We start from the raw sequence: 26603 nt of genomic DNA, 5'->3' as shown, positions 1-26603 counted from the left end.
CAAGTATAAACTAACACTTGAAAGCTTATTTAGAAAGATCTTGTTCAACTGCTATTAATTGTCGAATTATTGGTGCTAAATAATAAATGTTTCTCCGGTTGTTATAACTTCGAATTAACAAAAACTGTTTCTGTTAAAATTTCAATTCTCTAATTTGTGTTCTATGCACTGGTAATTTAGCTAATTTGCACCTGGTTGAATATAGGAATACATTAATTATAATTATAAAATGTTATACGACATTTTTATTTAATTATTATTAGCAAGCCACATGCTCTGCTGTATCCAGCACTATAATTCCTTGATAGCAACGGTTCGATGCAATGATTCGTTTTACCCCACGATTCTAGAGACTATAAAAGTAAATTGAAAATGTGTTGGAGGGTGATTTCTTCACCTGATAATCTATTGCTAATCCGGTAGATATATACCAACTTACATTTTCTCGAGACCTAAAGTTTTGTGAAAATCTGCGTTTAAAGGTAGGTAAAGTTTATCTGTGGTCCCTTCGTAAATTTCAATTTTTTCTCATTTATTATCTTAGATTAATGAAAATTTGACGCTTCTATAGGTATAAGTATTATTAAAAACTGTATCCTAACAACTCACTTAGAAACAGAAATTATTTTCATTAACTTATTTTTCATACAAAATTATTATAAGTACATAGGTATCTATAGGTATTATATTACGGAGGTTCATAAATTCTATCTATGATTAATGTTATAAATGTATAATATTTAATTGTGAAATTAAGTATCTCAATCAAATACCTTCTGTTTGATTATAATTAATTAAAACTGAAACAACAATTTATGATATTCATTAAAAGCTTTAATCATTCTGAATCGCGTTAAGTTATTACAACTAGCTAAAACACGTGGATTCTCTTGAATAAATCCTGTTGCATTAAATAATCTGTATAATTGTTAAAGTAGTTTCTTTTTTATAAAATTGTCAAATTAGTGAAATATGAAATATAGTTCAAGAGAAATGTGAAAAGCAATATTTTCATATTATTTTCGTTATTTCACTAGTTTTGAGTTTAGTTACAAAACAGACAATTTATTTATTTATTTACAATCAAATCTCTTCCATAAATTTCGACAAAGACCACACAGTTACATAGGAAAATATGAAACTTATCTCAATGCAGACAATACAGTTACGTCGAACAAAAGCTGAGCACCCGCCAGCCGCCTTATCAGTTTCTACCTCAATATTGTAATTAGGGCGGGCAATAAAACTTTGACAATTAAATGTGACTCAGTGGAGCCGCGATAAGATGTCCTTACTGGGGCACTTTGCCCATTAACGGGTGCCCCAAGCTTGGAGCTCAAACGGATTCCTGGATGCGAATGCAGCACGGTTGAGGCCCAAATATTAATGTTTTCTACCGTTCAGTGTTCTGTTTCTTTATATTGATTATAAATTGCTAATATTTTAACTAGAACCGATATGTTCCATTTTACCGGTATTATGTATTAAAAATATAGAACAGATTCAAGACGGCGATCATTAAAATATCACTTGTTTATAAGGACCAGTTTCACCGCTTGCCGATAATGTTTAAGATAGTCTAATTAAAACTATTTGAAGTACATTTTCATACATTATATAAAATTGTAATTGACAGATAATTTATTCTGAACTGTGAGCACATCCAGAAGCTGTGAAACTATTAATCTTTCATTATTTATCAAAAAGGTTGTAAGTTTTTAGTCTTAAAACAAGTCCAAATCTACTAATGTTTAATTTTAAAATTTTTATTAACATTCCAGTACATGAAACTATACTACAAAATATATTTATATCCTTTTTTCCGCAGATTACAATTTTGCATTACCACGTGAGCCCAAGGATACATTACCGCGTGTGGCCCCACAAGACCGAAGTACGTCCCTGCATATAGCTTCAGCTAGAAATACTCTTGACATTAGAGTATTACTGCGGCTTTGAGAAGCTCCCTGACCGTTTGTGCGATACGATTCTGAAGCCTCATTGCTGAAATGGAATCGAAATAGTGGCTTTTACTCTTTGAATTATGTGAACTTGGATTTAATTAGAGCGGTTTGTGATTGTGCCTTTGTATGTATAGTGATAATAGTTTTGATTTTGATTAAATAAGATTGAAAGTCTACAACTAGCTGTTATTTTTTATTTCAATAACATGTATCATAGTTTATTGTAGAAATTAAGCTAACCTATGTTACCACAAATGTCCTGCTCGATGAACCTTAGAATTATTCTTGCAAACCAGCGAACTAACTACCCAAAAATAAACTAAGATACTTCTAAGCTCTTAATCATATTAAGTCTATTACAGTGTATTTAAGACGCAATTCATTCATTACATCCTTCATTAGTTGTAAATTCATTAACCTCAACAGAAAATGCTCCGTAAAATCCACACGGGAAAATACAGCTTTTGCTCTTTTGAAATCGTTACAATTTAATGCTCAAAGAACACGTACAAACTTAATTAACACAATTAAAGTCGCCATTTTTATGAGCTCCTTAAACATTTCCAACATTAGTTATAATTGGCAAAACTTCTTGCGACGGCTGCGAACCGCCAACTTTTACTTATGCTTCTATAATTGCTTTTATTACTTTTCTACCACTATTAAACCGTCGTTCTGCGAGATATATTACGCTCCTTAATAGCATCGTTTTCCTTCCGAATGTTTATTAAGAAGGACAGCGGGGAGGCGCACTTGACTTGCGGGAAGATTGGTGAAATAGATACCAATTATGTAATACTTACTTAGCAACATAGTTGCGAGTACAACGTAAATGCTTTGTATTGCCGATACCCGCAGTATCATTCACACGATTATTCAAAATAAATGTAGGCCAAGAAAGGCCAAGATACGAGCCATACCACAGATTAATTGATAGTTACTGAAACTGTAAGAATTGTCTTCGTTTCATAATGAAATCTTATTTATTATTATTTGTCGTTGTCGTCGGGCCAATTATTATTTGTCGTCTTTATTTACCCTTAATACCTACAATGTATCATCACAATTATAAAGATTAATTACATAAGTTACTCATTACAAAGAAACTAATTTTAAACGGATAGGTTACTCTATGATATTTTCATCAAGAAAATATGTAAGAAATACTGAATAAAAACCAATATAAGAAAAACTGCTGGATATTAAACGAAGTATCTAATACCTTATTTTCTCTAACATCTTGCTCTATTTTACAAACTTGGACTAAGAAAATACATATATTTCGCTGAAGGCGTATTGCGCCTCAATTATCTTGCTACTAGCTGATCTTCCATAACCTATAAATTTAGCCAGGTAGCCAATAGGTAATATATTGTTTGTGCAGTATTAATTCTCTTATTAACTACGTATAGTGTATTAGGTTTACAATTACACAATAAGTGAGGGTTTGAATAATTCTTCTAATAGTAGATATTTGACATTTTCGTCTATATTTAAAACAGACCAGATAATTCTGAATTAATAAGGATCTCGTATAGGTCCAAAATGTTTTGACATAACTTTGTATAAAAGTTTCCCATTTCCTACTCATTCGTAAAACTAATTTGACAATAGCAGTAACTACATATTAATTATTGATTGTATTATCTGTGATTTAAAGATTTTCTATGTGATGAAACTAATTTTGATCCGTCTCCTACAAAGCTACTAATATAAAAATATATAAAAAACAGATAACACGCTCAAAGCAATAATTCTAAAGCAAAGGAAATTATCTCGCTCCCATATAATTCCTACGAAATAATCCCCCTGTCTCCGAGTTAAGGACACGCTAGCGAAAATACGACGGCAATTTTCCTGCATTTATAGAAAAATGGCTGTCGCTTAGCATTACGCATGGCCGACTAGAGTATATCACAACTTGAAGGATGAGCGCATTTGTTAAGCGGAGTTAGTTTTGTTTTATTTATTATGCCTCGTATGATATAATTAATAGCCTCTAGTTTCGTATGTGCAGCGTTGTTTGGATCATTTTTAGGACTTCGCGTGCTGTTTTCGCCCGCATCTTGGATCATACAAATTTTGAACTCCTATGTTGTCAGATTAATTATTGTTTTCAACACGCCTTTAATGGCTTCACCTGTTTGTTAGTGTGTTCGTATGAACCCAACTTTATAAGACTCAGATTGAGATGTATTTTTTTATGCTATAGTTTTTATTTACCTATCCTATCGGCTATCCTACAATAAGAGATGTCAAAACCTGAAATTACTATTGTTGTTTCGGCTAATCCTAACTAAATTATATTCATAAAGTTCCACAAGAACGTTATACATTATTAACGACTTTTCAAACATCATATTAATACTCGTTTTCCCCTTAATTTATGAATAAAAAACATTTGAAAAATTGAATTCGCGGCTCTTATTTAGAAGCGACGCGACGTTGTGAACCGTATCTAGAGTGATTACGTAGACGGTATTTACAGAGAGGGTAGCATGGTAGGCTTGATTAGTTTTTAAATATTTCAAAGGCACACACACAAATTGTATACCGTGTATTAACGTATAGTGTACACGTTTAATGAAGGCAAATTAAAAAGGGTACACGCATGGTACACGTTTGTTTTAGACGTGATAGATAAAATGTAAATTCGTGTTAATGACGAGATATATTTTGTTATTTAGATAAATGAAAATATTTGTTTTAGCACGACTTACCTTATTAACCGACTTCAAAAAAAGGAGGAGGTTATCAATTCGGCCGGTATGTTTTTTTTTTTTTTTTTTTTTTTTTTATGTATGTACACCGATTACTCCGTGGTTTCTGAACCGATTTACGTGATTCTTTTTTTGTTCGATGCGGGATGGTGTCGAATTGGTCCCATAAAAATTTTATTCGGATAGGCCCAGTAGTTTTTATTTTATGAGCATTTTTGTCTGTATTTGTAAATGTTGCAAGTGCAAGTTTGAAGTCGGTTGTTTTTAACGCAGTTATTGACTTGTTTTAATAGGCCGGACACGTCTGTGTGCCCACATTTTGTTTGTAAAATGTTTAGTTCTAAGTAGGTATAGATTTACCTGTCAATTTCCTATAACTTTAAAACAATAGATTAGTAGCAGATATTATTAGCAATACCTTGTAGTACACGTATCTACACCTTCTACAAAAGTCCACTGTAAAGAATATCTTTAAAAAGAGATCTAAAAATTGTATTAGAATTACGAACAGTGAATAGTCTACTGTTACAAAACAACATTCAAGAAATAGAAAGGTAGTTAAATGGAATTGATAAAAAACATAAAAGTTACATACATGAGTTTGTAAACCCGATCGCTATTGGAGCAAGATAATCCTGCCGATTGGTAGTACGCCAGGACCTCCATCCAACTGGCTTCCCGCCAGATCAAATGAGCTTAGTGATGTACGCATGTTGCCAGTTTTAAAAATCGAATATTTTCTTTCAAAATTTAAACGATATCGCCAATCTCTGTTATTATATTGTCTATATATAGACTACAGATATATAAACATTAAGACAAAGTGTGCCAAAATAAATATGTCGAACGGTTATTGCATTACTGCTGAAATTAAAGCATTCCTGAGCATTCTGATATCCTGTTTATTTTCCAATTACTTACAACATACCTAATATTTTTCTAGTATGTGCTACTTATATAATAAACAACTAACTACTTACTTACTTACTTTATTACTATAAATCTAGATAGCGTTAATCTAAAAAAATATATTTATCAATTTGGTCACATCATTTCGAAAACTTTTTTTAATAAAAATAAACCTCCTAAGTAGTAATCCTCCAGTACATAATTAAAGACAAAGAACATCACTACCCCGTTGTATTCTCGTGGAGATCAATGCTAACGCGGCTAAAAGCCTGTTACGGCGTCAATTAAACGGCTGCGCACGTATTATCGTTCCGAATAAAACTGACAGTGTACTTATTTAGTTGCTTGTTGTAATTTAATTGTATTGTCTTACATAAAGGCGTACGTATGTACCTTCATATATATACCTATATTGAAGTATTACGCGTATTAATCGACGTAGCTTCGCCCGCACTAAACGTTAACAAATTATTTACTAAAATCTTTCTATCATATAGTAGATAATATAGTAAGTAAATTATAATACGTTACGCAGTTTTATAGATCTAAGCATACAGGGACAGGCAGACAGCTAGGTTGATTTTGTTTTATACTATGGCACTTATGATTAAGCTTTCGATTTCGATTTTATCTAATAAGTCTAAAAATAAACTATTTTTTTTCATTTGTTTATAATGATATGTTATTGATCGTAGCGTAGTTCATAAGATAAGCGCATTCAACTAAAAAATACTTAGACTTTAGAAAGCTAAAAAAATTACATTAAAAATGGTTCATTTGGTTCGAACAGTTTATAAAAGTTTTAACTTTAACCGAAACTACTTTTAGAGATCTGCCGCTCAAATGCTTTGTATCCACAACGTCAAAATAGTGACTAGAAAAAAAAAACATTTTCGCGGTATTTTGAATGTCAATCTGTCACTGAAGTAAACTTTGTGAAAATTTTAAACTGTGAATTTAAATCAATATAAGGTTTTTGTTATGATTTAAGAAGTGTTTTACATTCATTTTGATATTGATAAGGGATTATAGTACTTAGAAAATGAGTTCCTTACTGTCTGCTGAACTTTCTGCAACATGCAATGCACTTGGAACATTTAATAAAAAGACTGGAAAATACATGATAGATGACTTTACACTAAACACAGTCAAAGATCTAATAAGATACATGAGAAGGGATGGTGAGGATCACGAAATTCGAAGGCATTTAGGACAGACTAAAGTTTTACAAAGTGACTTGCTACCCATGTTAGTTGACCATTGGGAAAACAATGAACTTTTTGATGTAACTCTAAGGTAAGTAAACAATACAATAATAATACAATAATAATTTTAATACAGCGCACGCGCACTTTATGGATATATGGTGCTTGCTATACCCCTAAGGGTCCATTTTTCAATGCTTGGATAAAACTTATACGTCGAATAATGTATAAAACTACATTTTTTAAAAACGTATTCTAATTGCCCGTATTTGACAGCTTACGTGACATTTTAATATTATCGTGTAATACTTTATTGGACGGATAAGTTTTATCCAAGCATTGAAAAATCGGCCCTAAATCATTGTCCTTTTATTCTCACCAATACCTAAGTATGTATATCAATATGAATTCTAGTAAGTAATTAATTTATACATATCTGCTATGGTAAATACAATCAATCCTATAAAAATCTAAACCTAAGAAAGGACAAGCATTGCAAATATTAATATTTTTCAGGTTAATCGTTAACTTAACAAACCCAGCGCTATTACTGTTCAGAGAAGAAGTGCCAGTAGAAAGAACGGCTCGTCACAATTATTTGCAAATTCTATCCCACCTGCAGTCTTATAAAGAAGAAGCGTTTAGCAAAGTTGAGAATTGGCAGGTGTTTGCTAAAAAACTGACTAAAATACTGGAAATTGTATGTATTTATTAGTGTTTATTTTCAATAAGAATCATTGATTTTAATTTAAAAGTTATATTACAGATAAAACAGGGAAAATTGAACACAATTTAACTTTACCTTATAGTTGTTGGCAAGTAACTTGGCCACTTTTTAATGTAGTGGGGGAAGCTTGCGCATTTAAAAATGTACTAAAACTTGTTGCCCTACTTTTTTGCCAAGAAGTTTGCCGAGCGCTATACATAAGTGTTAACTTTATCTCACAATTAATCCCTCAGTCTGGGAATCACAGACACAATAGAAAATCTATTGTGTCGCGGCCCGATCGGGCCGCTCGGTGGTCAATGGGTTAACTACCTATTTTAGTAACTTACGAGTTTCTACCAATTACCTTTTCAATTATAAAAATTTCGTTGTGAATAACCTTTATCAATATATTTTTAATAGGATTGGTCTGAACGAGATGAAGACACTGGTCTAGTAATAGAAAGGATATTAATTCTAATAAGGAATGTATTACATGTACCTGCCGATCTGGACAAAGAGCGGAGACCAGATAATGATGCTAGTATTCATGATCAGGTATTTAATTTTATCATTATTTTTCACTTTAAACTGGACTTCATAGTTATTATTTTGCATCAAAAAATAATGAGTCTCTTGCAAGTGAAATTAGTAATTAGTAAGTACATTTCTTTCACCAATTCTACTTAGTTTTGGTAGTTTAGTGAAGTAAATGAACTGTTCTTCTAATATTATCTATACTTAATATTATAAAGCTGAAGAGTTTGTTTATTTGAATGTGCTAATCTCAGGAACTACTGGTCCGATTTGCAAAATTCTTTCGGAGTTAGATAGCCTATTTATTGAGGAAGGCTATAGGTTATATTATATCATTACGCTAAGACCTACAGAAGCGTAGCCACCCGGGTGAAACTGCGAAGCGCAGCTATTGTATAATATTCTAAAACAGTCCCATCTAGAAATAACAATACTGTAATATTATTTTATTTTAAGGTACTCTGGGCATTAAACCAATCAGGAATCCTAGACATAATTCTCTACATGTCGTCAGAAAACGAGAAACAATACTTCATGCACATACTAGAGATAATCACCCACTTGCTTCGAGAACAGAACCCGACAAGTTTAGCTGATGCTGCGTTACAGAGAAGTGTGGATGAGAAATTGAGGGATGAACAGGAATTACTGACGATTAGAATGTCGGAAACGAAAGAGAGAGTTAATAAAGTTAGGCAGTATTCTTCGACCAGGTATCCATACTAATATTATAAATGCGAAAGTAACTCTGTCTGTCTGTCTGTTACTCAATCACGCCGAAACTACTGAACCAATTTTCATAAAATTTGGTATGGAGATATTTTGATACCCGAGAAAGGACATAGGCTATTTTTTATCCCGGGAAAATGACTCAATCCCGGAAATCCCAGGGGAACGGGAACTATGTATACGAGTCTTTCTTTGACTGCGCGGGCGAAGCCGCGGGCGGAAACCTAGTTTGAAATAATTGATTTTAATTTGTAATTTTTGAAGATAAAGTTTCTGTAGACCCGTTGAGAGTAAATGTCAAGATCGCGTCATGCAATAATGTGAAGAGTAAAGCGTTGATTTTGGTTTCTTTGTTTTGTCAAATAAGTTTCACTTCTGACATGTCTCGGCACACACGCTTTTTCTTTTTGTTTAATCTTATTTAATTATATCAGTAATAACACTTATTGAAGGAAAAAAATTTAATAAGTGTGTCATATTTTGCATTCAAAACAATAGATAGATATTTACTGTGTACATTTTGATATAGAGTTGCTGTGATTGGCAAATTGTATAGCCAATAGTTATTTTTTTTTAATAAAATATGTACTTTCCACATTATTTTATTTTTTTGACATTGTATTATAATTAGAAAGGACGAATACTTATAATACAAACTTGTGCATGTGCTAAATTACATGTATGAACATTTATGGTTATCAATTACAATTATATTTTTGCATTAACAAGTATTAAAATAAATTTTCAATATAATATTCTTAATAGGCACTCAAGATTTGGAGGGACCTATGTCATACAAAACATGAAATCAATATCCGAAAATGAGCTAATATGTTTGAAACCTCTGAACAAAATATCAAACTTAGATTTCAATGGAAGTAAGAAATCTAAATTGGTGCGACCTAAAAACAGGAGGCCTGAAGAAAGTGGTGCTATGGAAAGACGATCCCCTTTTGCTGTTAGGTAAGTTTATTAAAAAAGTATTTTTATTTAATTTTATTAGTATTAAAGTTGTGTAATTTTTTTAGATAGTAGAAAACTCTCATACAATCTGCATGTATTTGGTTCTTAAAATCAGTCAATATTAACTTTAAGTCTTTTTTTTCATGTAATAAAATTCACGAAAAAAATTTTTATAACAAAATGAAATTAAGGATTTTTCGCAAATGTATTAAATATTTTTAGTGTTGTTTTTATTTTCTGACACATGAATTGCACAAAAATACAAAAAAAAATATGTTAAAAAAAATACATAACATTGAGCTATATTTTGTCAAAATTGCATAGTATAATATTTGTAACAATTACATGATTGTTTATTGTAAATAATAGTGTGCCAAACTCAAACTCAAACTTAAACTCAAACATTTATTTATTCAATTAGACTTCTTCTAGAAGCACTTTTGAAACGTCATTAAGTACATATTTTTAACATTTACCCCCAAAAATATTATATTGTCATCTTTTTTCCAGACTATTCCTCAAGGAGTTTTGTATAGAATTCCTAAACAGTTCTTACAACCCGCTAATGCACTATGTTAAAGATGTGCTAGTTAGAGCTAAAGCTCAACAGAACGATGAATCTTATTTCTTGTGGGCGATGAGGTTTTTTATGGAGTTCAATAGAGGACACAAGTTTGATGTTGCTTTGGTTAGGTGAGTTGATGTAATATGATTTAACAATAAAATACTTTTATTCAACAATTTTTTCATATTTTATATCATTTAGTACATTTTTTTATCATATAAGTACTAGCTGTGCTACGCTCCTGTTGGTCTTAGCTTGATGATATATAGCCTATAGCCTTCCTCGTTAAATGGGCTATCTAACACCCAAAAGAATTTTTCAAATCGGATCAGTAATTCCTGAGATTAGCACTTTCAAGTAGACTCTTCAGCTTTATAATATTAGTATAGATTTGTAATCCTTAATTGGGACCGTTACAGCCACAATATTTTGTTTTCATATTTATATAGACTCTGTTTCTGATTCTAATGTTAGCAACATAGTGACGCTACTTTTTTATTTATGATGGACTGTTATTGAATACACAAAAAAGTAACATATTATTTCAATTCATTATAAGGTTCAGTTACATTAACGTTTACTTACAGAAAATTTTATCACATTTTTTTTACTACCTAAACTTTTTTTTTTTGCATTTTTTAGTATCATAATTCCTTTTTTCAGTGAAACAATGTCAGTGCCTATGTTCCACTATGTACAACAACAAATGGAAAAATATTACGATATGATACGAGTTGAGAAGAAGAAATATCACGCCTGGGTTCGGAGACTGCATTTAGCGTTGAAGTGTTACAAGGTATGTATTTATTGACGAATTAAATATTATGTTTATCTACTTGGAAATATTAAAAAATGAGTTTTTGTAAAATTTAGATTATAAATGTAAGACACCTGAAGATTTGGTAAAATAATTTAATTCATATTATTTATACTAATATTATAAAGCTGAAGAGGTTGTTTGATAGTTTGAACGCGCTAATCTTGGGAACTACTGGTCCGATTTGAATAATTCTTTCGGTGTTAGATAGCCCATTTATCATCACGCTACGACCAACAGGTGTGGGGCCACGGGGGTGAAACTGCGCGGAGCAGCTAGTAAAAAATAAATTGAAATACAAATTGTACCCACTTTAATAGTGTTTAAATTATTATATTTATTAAAAATACGATTAGAAACATTAGCTAGTTTTTTTTTACTTTTTTGTATTGAGTACATAATTATTTTACTACAAATTGAATATGGTTTCAATATTTGTTTTCTGGTTAATGTGAAATATATTTCTGGCAAAATAAAGAATTTATAGTATAATTCGCTTTTTTTCATGTTTATCTTCAATTCACAGGAACTACTAAACACACTTCTAATAATGGATAAGTGCGATAGTGCCAATGTGAAGGAATCAGCCAAAGTGATAAAAAGCAATGTTTTCTATGTTTTGGAGTATAGAGAGTTCGTGCTGGCGACCATTTTGAATTATGATGATAATAAAATGCCGAGGTGGGTTTTATTTATATATTTTTTATGCTTACTGTTAAGAAAGTGCTTAGATTTTTTTATAAATAAAATGTTTTTTCCCTATCTATGCATAGGTATACAGGGTGTAATCGTTAAGTGTGCACAGGCGATTATTCCGTAACTATTGCAGATGAGAGCGTTTCAACTTTCATGTAACATTTATGGATATTTATCGTTTTATTTTTAAAAAGTTATTATTTTCATTTTACTCATTAGGTATCGTACTTTCAATATCAGTTTAAAGTTTTTTGATATTTGAAATAGATACGGAATAAACGCCTGCGCACACTTAACGATTACACCCGGTAAACAGACATACATTTAGAATCTTACTAATTGTACTGTACTTGATTTACTAATTAAATACTTTGTAATTTGATTGAACAGATCAAATTTTTACTTTTCAGTTTTTATTTTTATAGTAATATCTCAATAAGTGAGATAGGAAATTAAAGTAATTGTTTTTGTGACATAAAGTACTGTATAGAAAATTTTCGCGTATCGAAACGACCATCGACGGCGTAAAAGTCCAAATAATTCCACTAATCATCATCAAATAGTAATTTTTATTGATTGAATTCAATATTTAAATTTGATTTTAGATCTTATCTATTGGATTTGGTAGAAACAGTGCACTTGTTCTTGAAAATGTTGGAGCATTACTGCAAAAAGACTGGTCTGGTCGTTCAGAAGAAAGTTCGCAGGAAGGCTAAAAGCAAAAGTAAGTATTAAATAATATAATTGACTTGTGTTTAAATCAACAAGTCCTATATTTATTTGAATTTAGAAGAATTCCTCTGGAAAAAATGTTCTTCCTTTATTTCACTGCTACATATAGCAAAAGCAATTAACTGCAAAATTTCATTGTAACTTTTTATTTTCAGTACAGATCTAAATAAAGAATTGATTTCTTTTTTAATGAGCTACAACATTTTTTATCCTAATAACTCAACCTCATATTAATACGTAATAAAAACGCATACAGAAATTAACACTTAAAGAACAGAACAAAACAATATAAAAATTAACGGAACAAAATCCAATATGGCCGACAAAACGTAAGAACAACCGTTTCACGGGCGGCTTGTCAAAGAGACGCTTCCATAAATAATTGCTTATACGGATTAGTATGTGGTTTTATTTTAATTTCCATGGGAATGATTTTCATGGAAACGTCTAGATTTTTAAGGGATGAGTGAAAATGATAATTAAACTGACATTCTGGAAATGGTTCACAGGTTTTCATTTCCCTTTTCAGTATTATGTATTATTTTTACAATCCTTAATTTGACATTATATTATAACTATTATTACATTGAAACATTGGAAAAAATAAATAAAAAATTTTTTTTTTTTTGAATTTTTTTGTAAAGAAATTTAAAATTCGATTACCACACCGTGTTAAAGGACGCGGGTTTATGTGTGTTATTTATAGAAAAAATCCATCAAAAGGTGGCTTACCAATATGATGGATTTTTTCTTTATTATTCCTTATTTTTTTACATGAAGTATATTGACGCTGCAACTGTAAATCTAAAGTAATTTTTTTTTTAATTTTCATTTCTTTTTTACCTAGAACAAAAGCCCCGCCCAAAGCCCCAAGCCCTCAAACCGGATATCCCGCAATGGGAAGCGGTTCGCGAGCAAATGGCGGTAGTTCTCACTTCGCAAATAGACAACTACCCTCCACCGTTTGACGCGGCGTCTGATACACCGATTGATCAGCAGAAGTGAGTATTTAGTATTTAATTGGTAAAGAATTGAACGGATTTTATATTCGATTTAGTCATTATACCTTACCCTACCTTAACCTAGACGGATTTTTTAAGCTATTGCATAGCTTCTATCGCGGGCCTTGAGCGCGGGGACCGAATCGAGAAATACCGTAACGAAAAACCCTCACGCTCCCCACGGGGACGGGCGCGGAGGTGTGGCTTGAAGGCATAGCATGCAATAGCTTTACCGCGGCAGTCCCCGAGTGACACACGTCTGTTTTTTCTATACTATTTAATGCATACGACACAACCTTGAAAATGATATATACGTTTATATAATAACTACTAACACATAATAAATATTCACAACACACAAAAAACGCATAATTCAACTATAAAGATAAATCATTTATTTGAATTTAATTTGAATGTTTTTGGAACAAGCAATTAAAAAGAGATAATTTGATCATTATTCGTTAATCGTTATACCATAGAAATAGATAATTAAATAATTACTTTATATTACTTGGTAGAGTGTAAATTATACATAATTTATTTACTTGAGAAATATAAATAATAAATATGTATAATGTATTATCTTGTAAGCGCAATTATATTACTGCCATTTTTTATTTAACTTTTTTGTTTTGGCATTTAGAAATGAATGTATGTTCTTCTTTTAAAGAACCTATACTATAGGTTTTTTTAAGTTTATTTAGTTAACTACCATACTTTAGCAAAATAGGTAAGGCAAGGCCAATACTAAAAATTCCTATACTTCATTTCATATATTTATTTTTTGTTACCATGTTATATTATATTAAGTAATAAATAGGTACATATTTTGCCTTATACAAACAAAACCATACTTAAAAATACTGTTCTGCACACTATATTTTTCCTTTAAAAAAGCTCACAAATCACACCAAATCAAAAAATCAAATTTTTTGTACATACATATTTATATTAACCTTTTATACATTATTTTCGAAGTCCAAAACTTTTTCATTGTAATGTATTAAAACATTAACCAGTTCTACAAGGCCAAATATAGTTAAATTTAGTGTCATTATACATTTATGTCATTATCCGACCTTGTAATTACGTAGCCTTGGAACTAATACATATTACACATAAATTATCGCCTAATGAGTCTCTCCGTCGCCTCCCAAAACTTCTGGGCCAATTCCACATTCTGAGCTCGACCACTTGGATTCCCTAATTTACACTCAACATAGTATCCACCTGAACAATTTTCTACTTCTGGCGAAACTGCCAAATAATTAACAGTCTGAGCTCCTTCCCAAGGAGACCTAAAAAACATAAAATTAATTTTCAACATCAGTTTAAGTGGAGTTATATCAATTTCGTCAACTAAATTTGTGCTAACTGCACCCGGGTGCACGCAGTTAACAGTAACTCCTGTTCCTTGTAACCTTCGCGCCAATTCGATCGTCATTAAATTGATGCATAATTTCGTTTTGAAATACGCAAAGATATTCGAAAATGTGGACATTCTTTCTGGAACTAAGTGAAGTTTTTCTATATCGAAGCTTGGTACCATCTTGTGTGTCATTGAAGATACATTTATAATTCTGCTTGGAGCTGATGTCTTTAATAACGGCAAGAGTAATGAAGTTAGTAGAAACGGTCCAATATAATTGGTTTGCGCTATCAGGGAATATCCGTCTTCTGTCTTTTCGCCAGTTCCCGTAAATGTTCCCGCGTTGTTAATAAGTATGTCCAATCGTTTCTCTGTTTCGAGTATTCCAGCTGCGAATTTCTCGATCGACGTAAAAGATCCTAGGTTCAAATGTCGATATGTGACATCTGCATTTTTGGACGTTTCCTTGATTTTGTTTATAGCGTCTATAGCCCTTTGTTCGTTTCTACATGCTAGTATGACTCTGGCTCCCCTTTGAGCCAGGTCTTTAGCGACCTCCAAACCTATGCCACTGTTCGCGCCGGTCACTATAACAACTTTGTTCACTAAATGCACACTGCATTTACAAATACCGCGAGTGACATAGTTGTAAATGTATGCCAAAAGGAATATAAAAATTATTATTGTTATACAATAGATCACGATCATCGTAATGACGCGGAAGCTGTGTACAGACTGATATTGAAACATACGAACGCTTTAAAATATTATGAAGGTTTTCTACATCCAAACTACGAATCATGTGTTAAAATGACTTGTGATAATTAAATGAATCTTGTGATTTTATTTAAACAACAAATTTTCGGATTAGAATAATATTTTGTGTATTTATTGTTCGATTAGTAAGTACGTAAATTTTATATCTTTTTATAAAATGTTAAAATGTATGTTGTATCCGGTTTAAACCGTCTAACCGCTATTTCAGACTGATCTATACACAAAATTGTATCAATAAAATTTTCAGTAGTTTATATTATAAAAAATAATAAACTCTTTATTAGCAGGTAGGCAATATTAAAATTTAAAATTAACAATTTATGTACTTACAATCTACTTAATCTAACAACCTACATGCTAAAAGGATTGCCGCTCAGCATTTTACAATGAAAAGCATAGACTTTCATTGCAGAGCTGATTTTCAGCGACACCTAATTAGAAAAACGATCGATGTGTAAAAGTAACAAATATTCCATTTATTCTTAGAAACGAATTACATATTTATAAAAGCAATTGAATTATTATTACATATACAGAGATAATCAGGGTCAAGGAAGTCTTTATCTTCAAAAACATATAAATATTTAACACTAATAACTTTAATGACGTGACAAAAACCATTTAAAGTAGTTATGTGTGTTTTTATAGCATTTTTTGTGATAGCGTTGTTTTAACGTTATAATTTATGAAGATGGCAGGTATTATAGTATTAATGGAATTAAAAAAAAAAAACTTTGATAATAACATTTTTTGTATTTATTACCTCAGAACTTTCGATTTCGATAAATAGGTAAAGTTGATGTGGTGTTAAAAAAATTAACTTTACATGTATATAGAATCCCTCTAAAAATTAGTTTAAAAGTTTTATTTCTTAAGAGTTTAATTCAAATACTGACACCAAGATATTTCCAGGGAGGATTGTATGAAGAAAATACAGAAACTGATGCGCGAACATAAATATGAGGACGCTGTTGGCACATTCCGGGCGGCGAGGTATGTTTATATTTATATTTCATTATTTTGTATAGACAACTTTATAGCTGATAATAATATTTAATCGTATGAATTTGAGGGTACTTACATATTATATCCATTCAAATTATTTCATATTCAATGTTTTAATTATTTTAATGACTGATTTCGACTTAGCTTTTTCTTAATTTTCGAAGGTGGTACAATTAAAAGATTTTTTGGATTGTATGGAAATGCACTAACTATAAGTTTTTTTTTTAATATTCCTATAGAGAAGTGTGGCCGGAAGAAGGTATTTTTGGTGTGGAAGGAATTCAAGAACACGAAGAATTAGATATGCTAGAAACTATTTATAGCACTGACTTGGGAGTTGAAATTACAGGTAATTAATTAATTAATGTGTCCCTTAGACACATAAAACTGAAAGAATAGAATAAACGTTGGTCAGGCATCAGCCCCGGAATGGCGCGAAAGGATGCGGGTTCGAGTCCCGCTGAGTGATCGATTTTTTTCTATTCTTTATAAATTTATTGGTAATTAATACATAAATAATAAAACTGAAAAGTTGGTGTGTTTGAACGCGCTAAACTCGGGAACTAGTATATTGTAAATTAATTTAAAAATGTATATCTTCCAATTTTAAAAAAGGGTTCTTGTTTCAGAAAATGTTGAAGAAGACAATCAAGAAGATAATTCAGAATATGATGAAGAAGGTAAGTAATATACTTATTATTATTTTTAAATGAATTTGTAATTCTGAGTCATAGTGCCAGAACGTTTACATTTTAACTTTCATACCAAAAAGTCGAATAAATGTGATCGTCCTTATCTTAAGGCATTTTATGTGAAACCTTTAAAAAAATACACCTTTTTCAAGTTTTTAGTATAGAAAAATTATAAAACTATTCTATGTATAATAAAAAAGACGTGTGTCACTCGGGGACTGCCGCGGTAAAGCTATTGCATGCTATGCCTTCAAGCCACACCTCCGCGCCCGTCCCCGTGGGGAGCGTGAGGTATTTTCGTTACGGAATTTCTGGATTCGGTCCCCGCGCTCAAGGCCCGCGATAGAAGCTATGCAATAGCTTAATATGTTCAATGACACCAGTAATTTCTATAAACAGATAATTTATTCCTATAATTAAATATATATTTTCGTTTGTTAGATGAAGAAGAGGAAGATAGAACTACTTCAGTGGTAGAAACTGAATTTGATTTCCAAGACTTCGTGCAAAGGTAAATATTTAAAATACATGTATGTTATAGTGCATTGGCTTTATGTATGTTTGAGTTGAAAATTATAGAAGACTAGCGGTCCGCCCCGGCTTCGCCCGTGGTACATATTTCGCAATAAAAGGTAGCCTATGTTCTTTCTCAGAGTCTAAAGATTATCTGTGCCAAATTTCATCAAAATCGGACCAGTAGTTTATGCGTGAAAACCATACATACATACATACATAATTACAAACCTTTCCTCTTTATAATGTTAGTATAGATATGGGTAACCTATTAAAAACTCGAATTTCTATTACCCGAATCTTAAAACCCCGAAAACGGTTGTTAGAACTTTTAAAAGACAGATGTAATGAATGACAAATTTTTAAAATTCCTTTTTTAATTTCCCAGATGAATCAATTTCCAGATTCACCAAAACCAGATTTTTAAAAAGTATTTTTTTGTTTCCCGTATTCTCATAATCCAGATTTCAATATACCAGATTCTCAGAATACTTTTTTTTGTTTCCCATCGTACCATTTTCCAAATAAACTATTGCCAAATTTTCATAATCTTTTTATTTGGTTCCCATATAATCGTATAACAGATAAACTATTGCCAGATTTTCATAATCTTTTTATTTGATTTCCATACAATCGTGATTATACTATTACTATCGACTGAAAATAAACATTGTCAGTAAGTAAATTTATTGTTTTACTTGTCCATTACAGACCTTTTTTAGTGTCAAAGTCGATTCAGTAGGTTAGGTTTGAACTACGACCCCCACGCTAGAACTGACTCGCTATTGTTTTACTTGCCTATTACAGAAAGGTTTAAGTATCAAATTCGACTCAGTAGGTTAGGTTAGGTTTGAACTGTGACCCCCCATGCACGAGCCGAGCGAGCGAAGCGAGCGTGCCGCGGCAGCGGCCGGCGAGTGCCAGAACCGACTCGCTATTGTTTTACTTGCCCATTACAGAAAGGTTAAAGTGTTAAAATCTATTCAGAAGGTTAGGTTAGGTTCGTGCTGCGTCCCCCTGGAAGGATTACGTTTTGCTGGATATCGTTTATTGGAATTTCAAAAATCTGGACATTGTTTGTCTCGATATCAATTAACTGTTTTTCAAAAATTTGTGTTTTAAAAATCTGGCTTTCGTGCATATGGATTACGGTCATCTGGATTTTGTGCATTTAGATTTCGTATGTCTGGAATTCATTCGTCTGGATTGTAAAACGTCGTACAAATAAAGAAATGGGCAAATGAAATTCGGAGTTGCGATTATATGGGAAACAAAACTTCGAAATTTTAAAATTCGGGGTTATGAAAAAATGTCCAAACGTTTTCTGGATTATGATATTCGGAATATTAAAATTCGAGATAAAGATAGGTAACCATAGATATGTTATAGTGCATTGGCTTTATGTATGTTTGAGTTGAAAATTATAAAAGATACTAGCGGTCCGCCCCGGCTTCGCCCGTGGTACCTACCTGTTTCAACTATCCTATCTCTCAAGTTGGATCGAACTGCACATGGTGTGCGAATTTTATTATAATCGGTTTAGTGGTTTAGGAGTCCATTGAGGACAAACATTGTGACACGAGATTTATATATATTATAAGATGTGTCAATTTTACAGTATTGTGTTCGCTTCTGTTGGTCTTAGCGTGATGATATAGAGCCTATGGCCTTCCTCGATAATTAATGGGCTATCTAACACCGAAAGAACTTTTCAAATCGGACCAGTAGTTCCTGTAATCAGCGCGTTCAAACAAACAAACTCTTCAGCTTTGTAATATTAGTATACATTAATACGTATTTAATATCATAAAAATTATTTGTTATAATCATTGAGTTACATGTACTGCGTACTAGAGAGGACATCGCTCGGATGCCGAGTAGGTATAAAGCAGTGTTCGGAACCGTACGATAATTATCGTACAAATACGATAATTTTGTGCCTAAGTTTCACTTTTACCGTGGTTTCATAAAACCACACAACATTTTTTTTTGTTACATTGATTTGTTTTAATTGATAAGTTTATTCATATTTTTTAATAAGATAAACAATATTTATTTGTTACATTGATTTAATTTATAAGTAATAAGAGGCAGAATATCTATAAAGTGTATGACTCCCTAGCCGCCCTGCGCCTCCGCGCTTGTCGCACAGATTTTGTTCATGGTGTCCACTCTAGTAATAATACCTCAATGGTAATAATATATTTTTGTTTTACGTCACTCAAAGTGTAGACTTTAACTTCTAATTAACACTAATGTGTTATTTGTATTTCCTTCAATTCGCAGAATAAAGATAATTCTTTAAATTATACCCAAATATTAAACACTACTTTTTTAGAAGTTTTCTAGTCTTCTGGCTAATTTCGAAATTCCACACGGACCGAAGTCGCGAGCACAGCTAGTGAATAATAAAAATAAAACTAAATTATGTACATAATATTATGTTCTTATTTGATAAATATGCTATCGTTTCTGAAAGAATTTATTTTATCTATTTTGTCATACAATGGTTATTTTTTTTAAATATGTATATTATAAAACAGATTATTTATTTTTAGAAAAATATTCATTTTTCACGACATTCACAATGCAAAAGTTAACAAATACCTACAAATCTTGATACAAATCTATCCTTTCCGTCCTACAATCAAAATAATAGATTTTGACGACATTCACAATACAAAAGTTAATAAATACCTACATCAAAAAATCTTAATATATATAAATCTCGTGTCACAATGTTTGTCCTCAATGGACTCCTAAACCACTTAACCGATTATAATAAAATTCGCACACCATGTGCAGTTCGATCCAACTTGAGAGATAGGATAGTTTTTATGAAAAAATAAACGTAAACATGTAGGTACCACGGGCGAAGCCGGGGCGAACCGCTACATATATAAATCTTAATACTAATCTATCCTTCTAGATTCTGCCATCCCCGCGTAGTAAGCGCATGCGCATCTCTATTAGAGAAATACGATAAAAACACTCCATACACGAATCATTGTATTGTGAAAATGCTGCACCGAATCGCATGGGATTGTAAACGACCGGCCATGATGTTCCAGGCGTCCATGTTTTTGACCTTCCAGAAGATTCTGGGAAATCGGATTGCGCATTTTAAGGTTAGTGTTTAAAATGGTTACCTAGAAAATCCATTTTTTATACGATATCTAGTAAAAAAGCGGGAAGCATATCTATAGTTGTAATTTTTTTATTAAATTTTATTTTATTTTATATTTAACAGTAGTAAGTATTTAAAGTCAAATAAATGTGATGCACTCCGAATCTTATTTTGTACAAAAAAAAGTCCTTTTTATTTATATATTATATCCTTTTGCTTGCAAGAGATTGCTTTTCAGCAATAAGGTTGACTTTTCTACACTAGCCATGTTTTTCTTAGGTTAATTATGTATTCTCGAATTGTCCTATATGCTATCTATACATATAATAAATCTGTAGAAGGGTCAATTCTGTACATTGAAAATATTGAAAAAATAAATAGCAGGGGGTGTTACTGGATCGATACCAAACCCAAATATGTTATTAAAAAAATTTTTGTCTGTCTGTCTGTCTGTCTGTCTGTCTGTCTGTCTGTATGTGAAGACATCACGTGAAAACTAACGGTTCGATTTCGATGAAACTTGGTATAATTATACCTTATTATCCTGGGCGTAAAATAGGATACTTTTTATCCTGAAAAAATACGAAGAAAAAAATAATCTTAATTTTTCAGTTTTATCCATAGACGTTGTTCTGTAGAACAGCGAACACACGTTGGGTATTATTATAAACCTAGCCGTATTTAAGTCCAATAGATATTTATAAGATGTTATTGTCAGAGTTACTCAAAATGGAGAAATAAACCATCCACGCGAAGACCGACATCCGCGCGGACGGAGTCGCGGGCGGAAGCTAGTAAACAATAAAATTAATAAATACTATAATTATAATATACATAAGTACCTATTTGTTAAATCCTAGGATAATAAATAACATGTAATAAAACAACTCAAATAAATATTTGTTGGCAAATAACTAAACAATATTACATAACTGATAGATAAATATATTTGTCTAGATAAAAGTCGGTATTCATATTTCAGTCTAGATCCAGACTAGCCAATTTATAGTCTGACAAAACTATTTTGGCAAGATACAAAAATTGTATCTAATGTATTTCTATGTGGTATTATTAATTAACAAGTAGGAAATTATAATAAGTAGGAATATATATTTATATCGAGAAATAATAATTATTAAAAAATATCTTATATTTTAACGCTGCATTTGAACATTTTATAACACCTAAGGTACGCATAGGATTGAAAAAAGAAATGCCATTTTCAACTTTTCTTATTTTTTTCCAACTATCAACACTATTCAATAATATAATAATCTTATTTATATATAAGCTTATTTATAACTTTTTTTCAATGATGTTTGTATTATATCATATCTATAATATGAAAAAAAAATGACTATACGTACATGAGCAATTAGTTTATAACTTAAAAGTATTAAGAACTAACTAAATTTACCAGTGTTTTTACCTATCCTTACATACTAAAAATTTAATTTATTTCCCATACAGGAACTCGAAAAATTCGCCATCTACATAATAAGGAAATTCACAGAGATAGCCAGTAAGAGTCCTAAAGCGTTCATAGAATTACTATTTTGGACCAACTCTAAAGATGCGATCGACGTTGAGTGTGGATACGACCTTTATACTGATTCTAGGTAAATATAAAAAATTGTTTCTAAACTTTTTTGGAAATTTCAACCAACTGCAAAAAAATCTTTTTTTGTTGTCTACCCCAAAACTTGTGATTGGAAGAACCGACATTGGTGATAATTTTATTAGAAATCAGTATTGTTTTTTTTGATACGTTTGATATTTTGGAGAATATTTTGATTGGCCTGGGAAAATAAATGTGTTCTAATTATAACTCAAAACGGCTGAACGGATTTTAGTGATTTTTTCTTTGTTGGATTTATCTTCGCTCGGTGAGGTTAATAAGTCGTAAAAATTTTAAAAACTTATTGCAAGAGTTTAGATAATTAATATATACTTAAAAATAAAACTTTGTTATCCCTACTATCCTTACTAATATTATAAATGCGAAAGTAACTCTGTCTGTCTATCTGTCACGCTTTCTCGTTTAAACATCTCAACCGATTTTGATGAAATTTGGCACAGACAATCTTTAGACCCTGAGAAAGAACATAGGGTACCTTTTATCAAAACACCATCAGGCGAAGCCGCGGGCGGAAGCTAGTACTTTTATAGAGGTATAAAACTTGGTGTATGTATCCTTATTTAAGTTGCGAAGACTTTACTTACTCACGCAAATAGCACTCAACCGGTTTACAAACACTTAAAGGATTACGGCTTGAAAGGTGTTGTTTATTTATATCGAGTTAATTGTGAAAGTAATGCCGAGTTTATAAATATACATAATTAAAAATAAAAAAGTAACATTTTTTGATACCAGTTATAAATAACTAGTTAGGTAAATTCTTGAAATATATCATATTATAATATTCTCGCGGCACTGTGCTTGTAATTAGACTCCTCCGAAACAGCTCGACCGATTGTCATGAAATTTTATTCGAAAGGTCGATAGGAAAGGTGCGAATCGGCCAACCTCCACGTTTCATACCCCCAAAATATAAGACTAAGGCACAACAACTACTTCTTTAAATCACAATTTTGAATATTTATGTTCAAGCGTTTTTACACTAAATTATTTTCTACACTTAAATCTTTAAAACTTACTTAAACTTTCTCATTGCTCCAGTCCTATAGATCCAAACGTGATGACATACATTAATTAGCCTTACTCGATAAATGGACTATCTAACAGTTAAATTATTTTTCAAATCGAACCCGTGGTTCCTGAGATTAGCGCCTTCAATCAAACCTGCTCTTCAGCTTTATAATATTAGTACTTACAGATTAAATTTCCCTATCACTACATATAAAACAAAGTCGCTTTCTCTGTCCCTATGTCCCTTTGTATGCTAAAATCTTTAAAACTACGCAACGGATTTTGATGCGGTTTTTTTAATTGATAGAGTGATTCAAGAGGAAGGTTTTAGTATATAATTTATTAGGTTTTAGACAAAGCGGGCGAAGCCGCGGGCGGTAAGCTAGTATTTTCATAAAATAAAATTTTTATAAACAATAAACAATTCCAGTATATTAAGATAGCGCTCGCATAGCTCCATTTTACAATCAGTATTTGGATAGCCGCCAAAGAGCACTCATAATTCAGATTCACAGCTACAACTAGTTTTGGCGAGCGGCTTTGCTTGTGTGAATTATATCCCCATGGGCTAGTAAGGGGCGTTTGTTTTAACACTACTTCAAAAAATTACATACAATTTTTCAAAGGATTAGAGGTTAATTTTCGAAAAAAGCCTTAAGGCAAGCCTCATATTTTCCGAAAATTAAATTCCCTTCTAATATGTTTACTGTGAAAGTAACTCTTTCTGTGTGTCTCTTCTCGTCTTAACCACTCAATTAAATGGAATGAAATTATTGATATAGTTTTAGACCCGACAAAAAACATAGGATAGGTGAATTATATAAAGTTCTAATTAGAACTATGCGGCTTTTTCTTTGTAAACTAGTCTTATAAAATTATTCTGTACAAAAAATACTTATATCTCGAAAAACTTATATTTCGGAACGTAATATTCGCGATCAAAAATATACCCAAAGGTCCATTTTAACTTTATTCATATCTTCGTAATCGTCTGGTTTTGACATAACAATGTGTTTCGCAGCGGGCCCGTCTAAAAGTTATAAAGATCGTGCTCTCAATGCCTTATTTTTAGATACAGCAAATATTGATTTTAGTACAGATAAAATATTAAAAATGTTCTGCTAGTACTAACCACATGTGTGTAGCTTTCCGCCCACGGCTTCACCTAAGTTTAAAAATTAATCTTTATAATAGAGGAAGAAAGGTGTTATTTCTCTAGAACTGAAATAAGGAGAATTAATAGATATAAATACAAAATATTTGACTCTTAGGGTTTTTTACCACGACTGCAAAAAAATGTTTTTCGAATGTATGTATGTGTGTGTGGCACGCTCGTACTTTGCTACTAACTTTATGTTACACTTAAATTGTATTAGGTATAATTTGTTTTATAATACTTATACAAATAGGTACCAATTTAAATTATCAAGTCTCTTAAAATCAGAAAAATCTCTTAACTTATTCGCTGTTAAAATTTCTCAGTCATGACTTCTTCTTAAAGTAAAAAATTCCCTGCATTTTTTCTGAAAGTAAATTATCTAGAATATTATGACCTCGACACAAACACTGCAACGAAACTCGAATATTCCCGAAGGATCGAGAATTTAATCAGGACATGAACGGAATAAAGAAAGAAAGAAAGGAAATCTCATTTCGTAAACTTTTTGATTGCCCAAATTCGTAATTAGAGTCAACTTGCAAAATAAATTGCCTCTTTCGTTGTATATTTAAAGAATAATTCAACCTTTTGTATGGGAAATTGAATTGTTTGCACGAAGGTGTGCAATTAGGTTTTTAATTTTTTAATTTAGAATCTGTAAATTGTATTTTAATTTACATTATGAACATTGTTTTAAAATTAAATTTTGAGATTGCAGTCTTTTATGGACCATATTCTAAATAGCTTGTTTGTTGTTAATATCTAATTTAAGGAACTAATATACAGACAAACACATGTTTTTCATAATTCATGTTTGTGTCATTATATTGGTCAAAAACACATTATTTAATTCATTCTATGGGAACTAAGGGAAAACATTATCGATACCATATTAAACTACAGTTTAACCTTAACTTAAGTTTTAATAATATGCAATGATAAAATGTTGAAATTAAAACAAATCGTACCAAGATCTTTTATTTATTTGGATCTATTTTTTTGTTTGTTTTCAAATATTGTTTTATCATATAGGGATAAGCCAGGAAAGAATACTTGGTCAGAGGAACAAGAGGATGAATTACGGAATCTATATATGGAGAATCAGAGCAATCCACAGACAGATCAGGGTAAGTTTATAGAAAAAAATGTTATTTATTTTTTGCTTTATAATCATCCACATAAGTATTTTATGTTAGATATTGTGATTGAGGTTCACACGAAGTATGAAACTTATGTGTATTGTGTATTGTGTTTAGTTTTAAGGAAAATAGTATTGTTATTATATTATACGGAGATAGTTTTAATTTAAAAAAACATGACATTGATATAGGATTTCAAAAAATGTTGAAAATTAGTAGTGAGACAAAATGCAAATTTATGTTGTGTACATTGCCATATTTGCCTGGTTTGACACAAAATCAAAACAAATTTATCTATAATATCAATTTAAAATTATATAATTTAACAAATCATCATAGTGATGCATTTATATATTTTGACATAAATTCTTGTATAAAATCTTTTTGTTTGACAAAGAATACAGTGTATCTGCCATCTAGATATAAGAGAGAACTTGCTATGTTAATAGCATATAAAATTATTAACCAGTCTGATACATGTTCAGTAGCAGACCATCGATCTACTATAATTTTATGTAGTAGTAATTATATACATCAACCTAGGTTAAGTGTTGATAGACAAACTAGCCCTAAGCTAGATTTAAACTAGTATGTAAGACAACAGCTAAGCAGCCTTTTTCCATTGTAC

General features: G+C 31.2%; 1 protein-coding gene and 1 pseudogene across 1 annotated transcript in view; one reads left to right on the top strand and one right to left on the bottom strand.

The window, feature by feature from the left end:
- The first annotated feature begins 6501 nt into the window (after window positions 1-6501).
- Window positions 6502-26603, top strand: part of timeout (circadian regulator timeout) — a 36547-nt gene continuing 16445 nt past the window's right edge. Inside the window, exons 1-17 of the mRNA XM_090106328.1 lie at window positions 6502-6889; window positions 7315-7498; window positions 7928-8062; window positions 8498-8754; window positions 9536-9733; window positions 10244-10426; window positions 10962-11094; window positions 11642-11796; window positions 12417-12535; window positions 13391-13544; window positions 16603-16683; window positions 16935-17044; window positions 17325-17375; window positions 17829-17898; window positions 20830-21028; window positions 22498-22646; window positions 25869-25963. Coding sequence (XP_089962454.1) covers window positions 6636-6889; window positions 7315-7498; window positions 7928-8062; window positions 8498-8754; window positions 9536-9733; window positions 10244-10426; window positions 10962-11094; window positions 11642-11796; window positions 12417-12535; window positions 13391-13544; window positions 16603-16683; window positions 16935-17044; window positions 17325-17375; window positions 17829-17898; window positions 20830-21028; window positions 22498-22646; window positions 25869-25963 — 2527 coding nt within the window. The 5' untranslated portion in view covers window positions 6502-6635. The remainder of the gene's footprint in view (window positions 6890-7314; window positions 7499-7927; window positions 8063-8497; window positions 8755-9535; window positions 9734-10243; window positions 10427-10961; window positions 11095-11641; window positions 11797-12416; window positions 12536-13390; window positions 13545-16602; window positions 16684-16934; window positions 17045-17324; window positions 17376-17828; window positions 17899-20829; window positions 21029-22497; window positions 22647-25868; window positions 25964-26603) is intronic.
- Window positions 14181-15637, bottom strand: LOC149905451 (retinol dehydrogenase 12 pseudogene; annotated as a pseudogene).

This window comes from Colias eurytheme, chromosome 10 (genome assembly GCF_061535395.1).
Source record: "Colias eurytheme isolate Ceu_HAF_F1 chromosome 10, ilColEury1 Martin Lab GWU primary, whole genome shotgun sequence".
Taxonomy (NCBI): Eukaryota; Metazoa; Arthropoda; class Insecta; order Lepidoptera; family Pieridae; genus Colias; species Colias eurytheme.
Note: the sequence above shows the minus strand (reverse complement) of the source record. Positions and strands in the feature narration are given on the sequence as shown.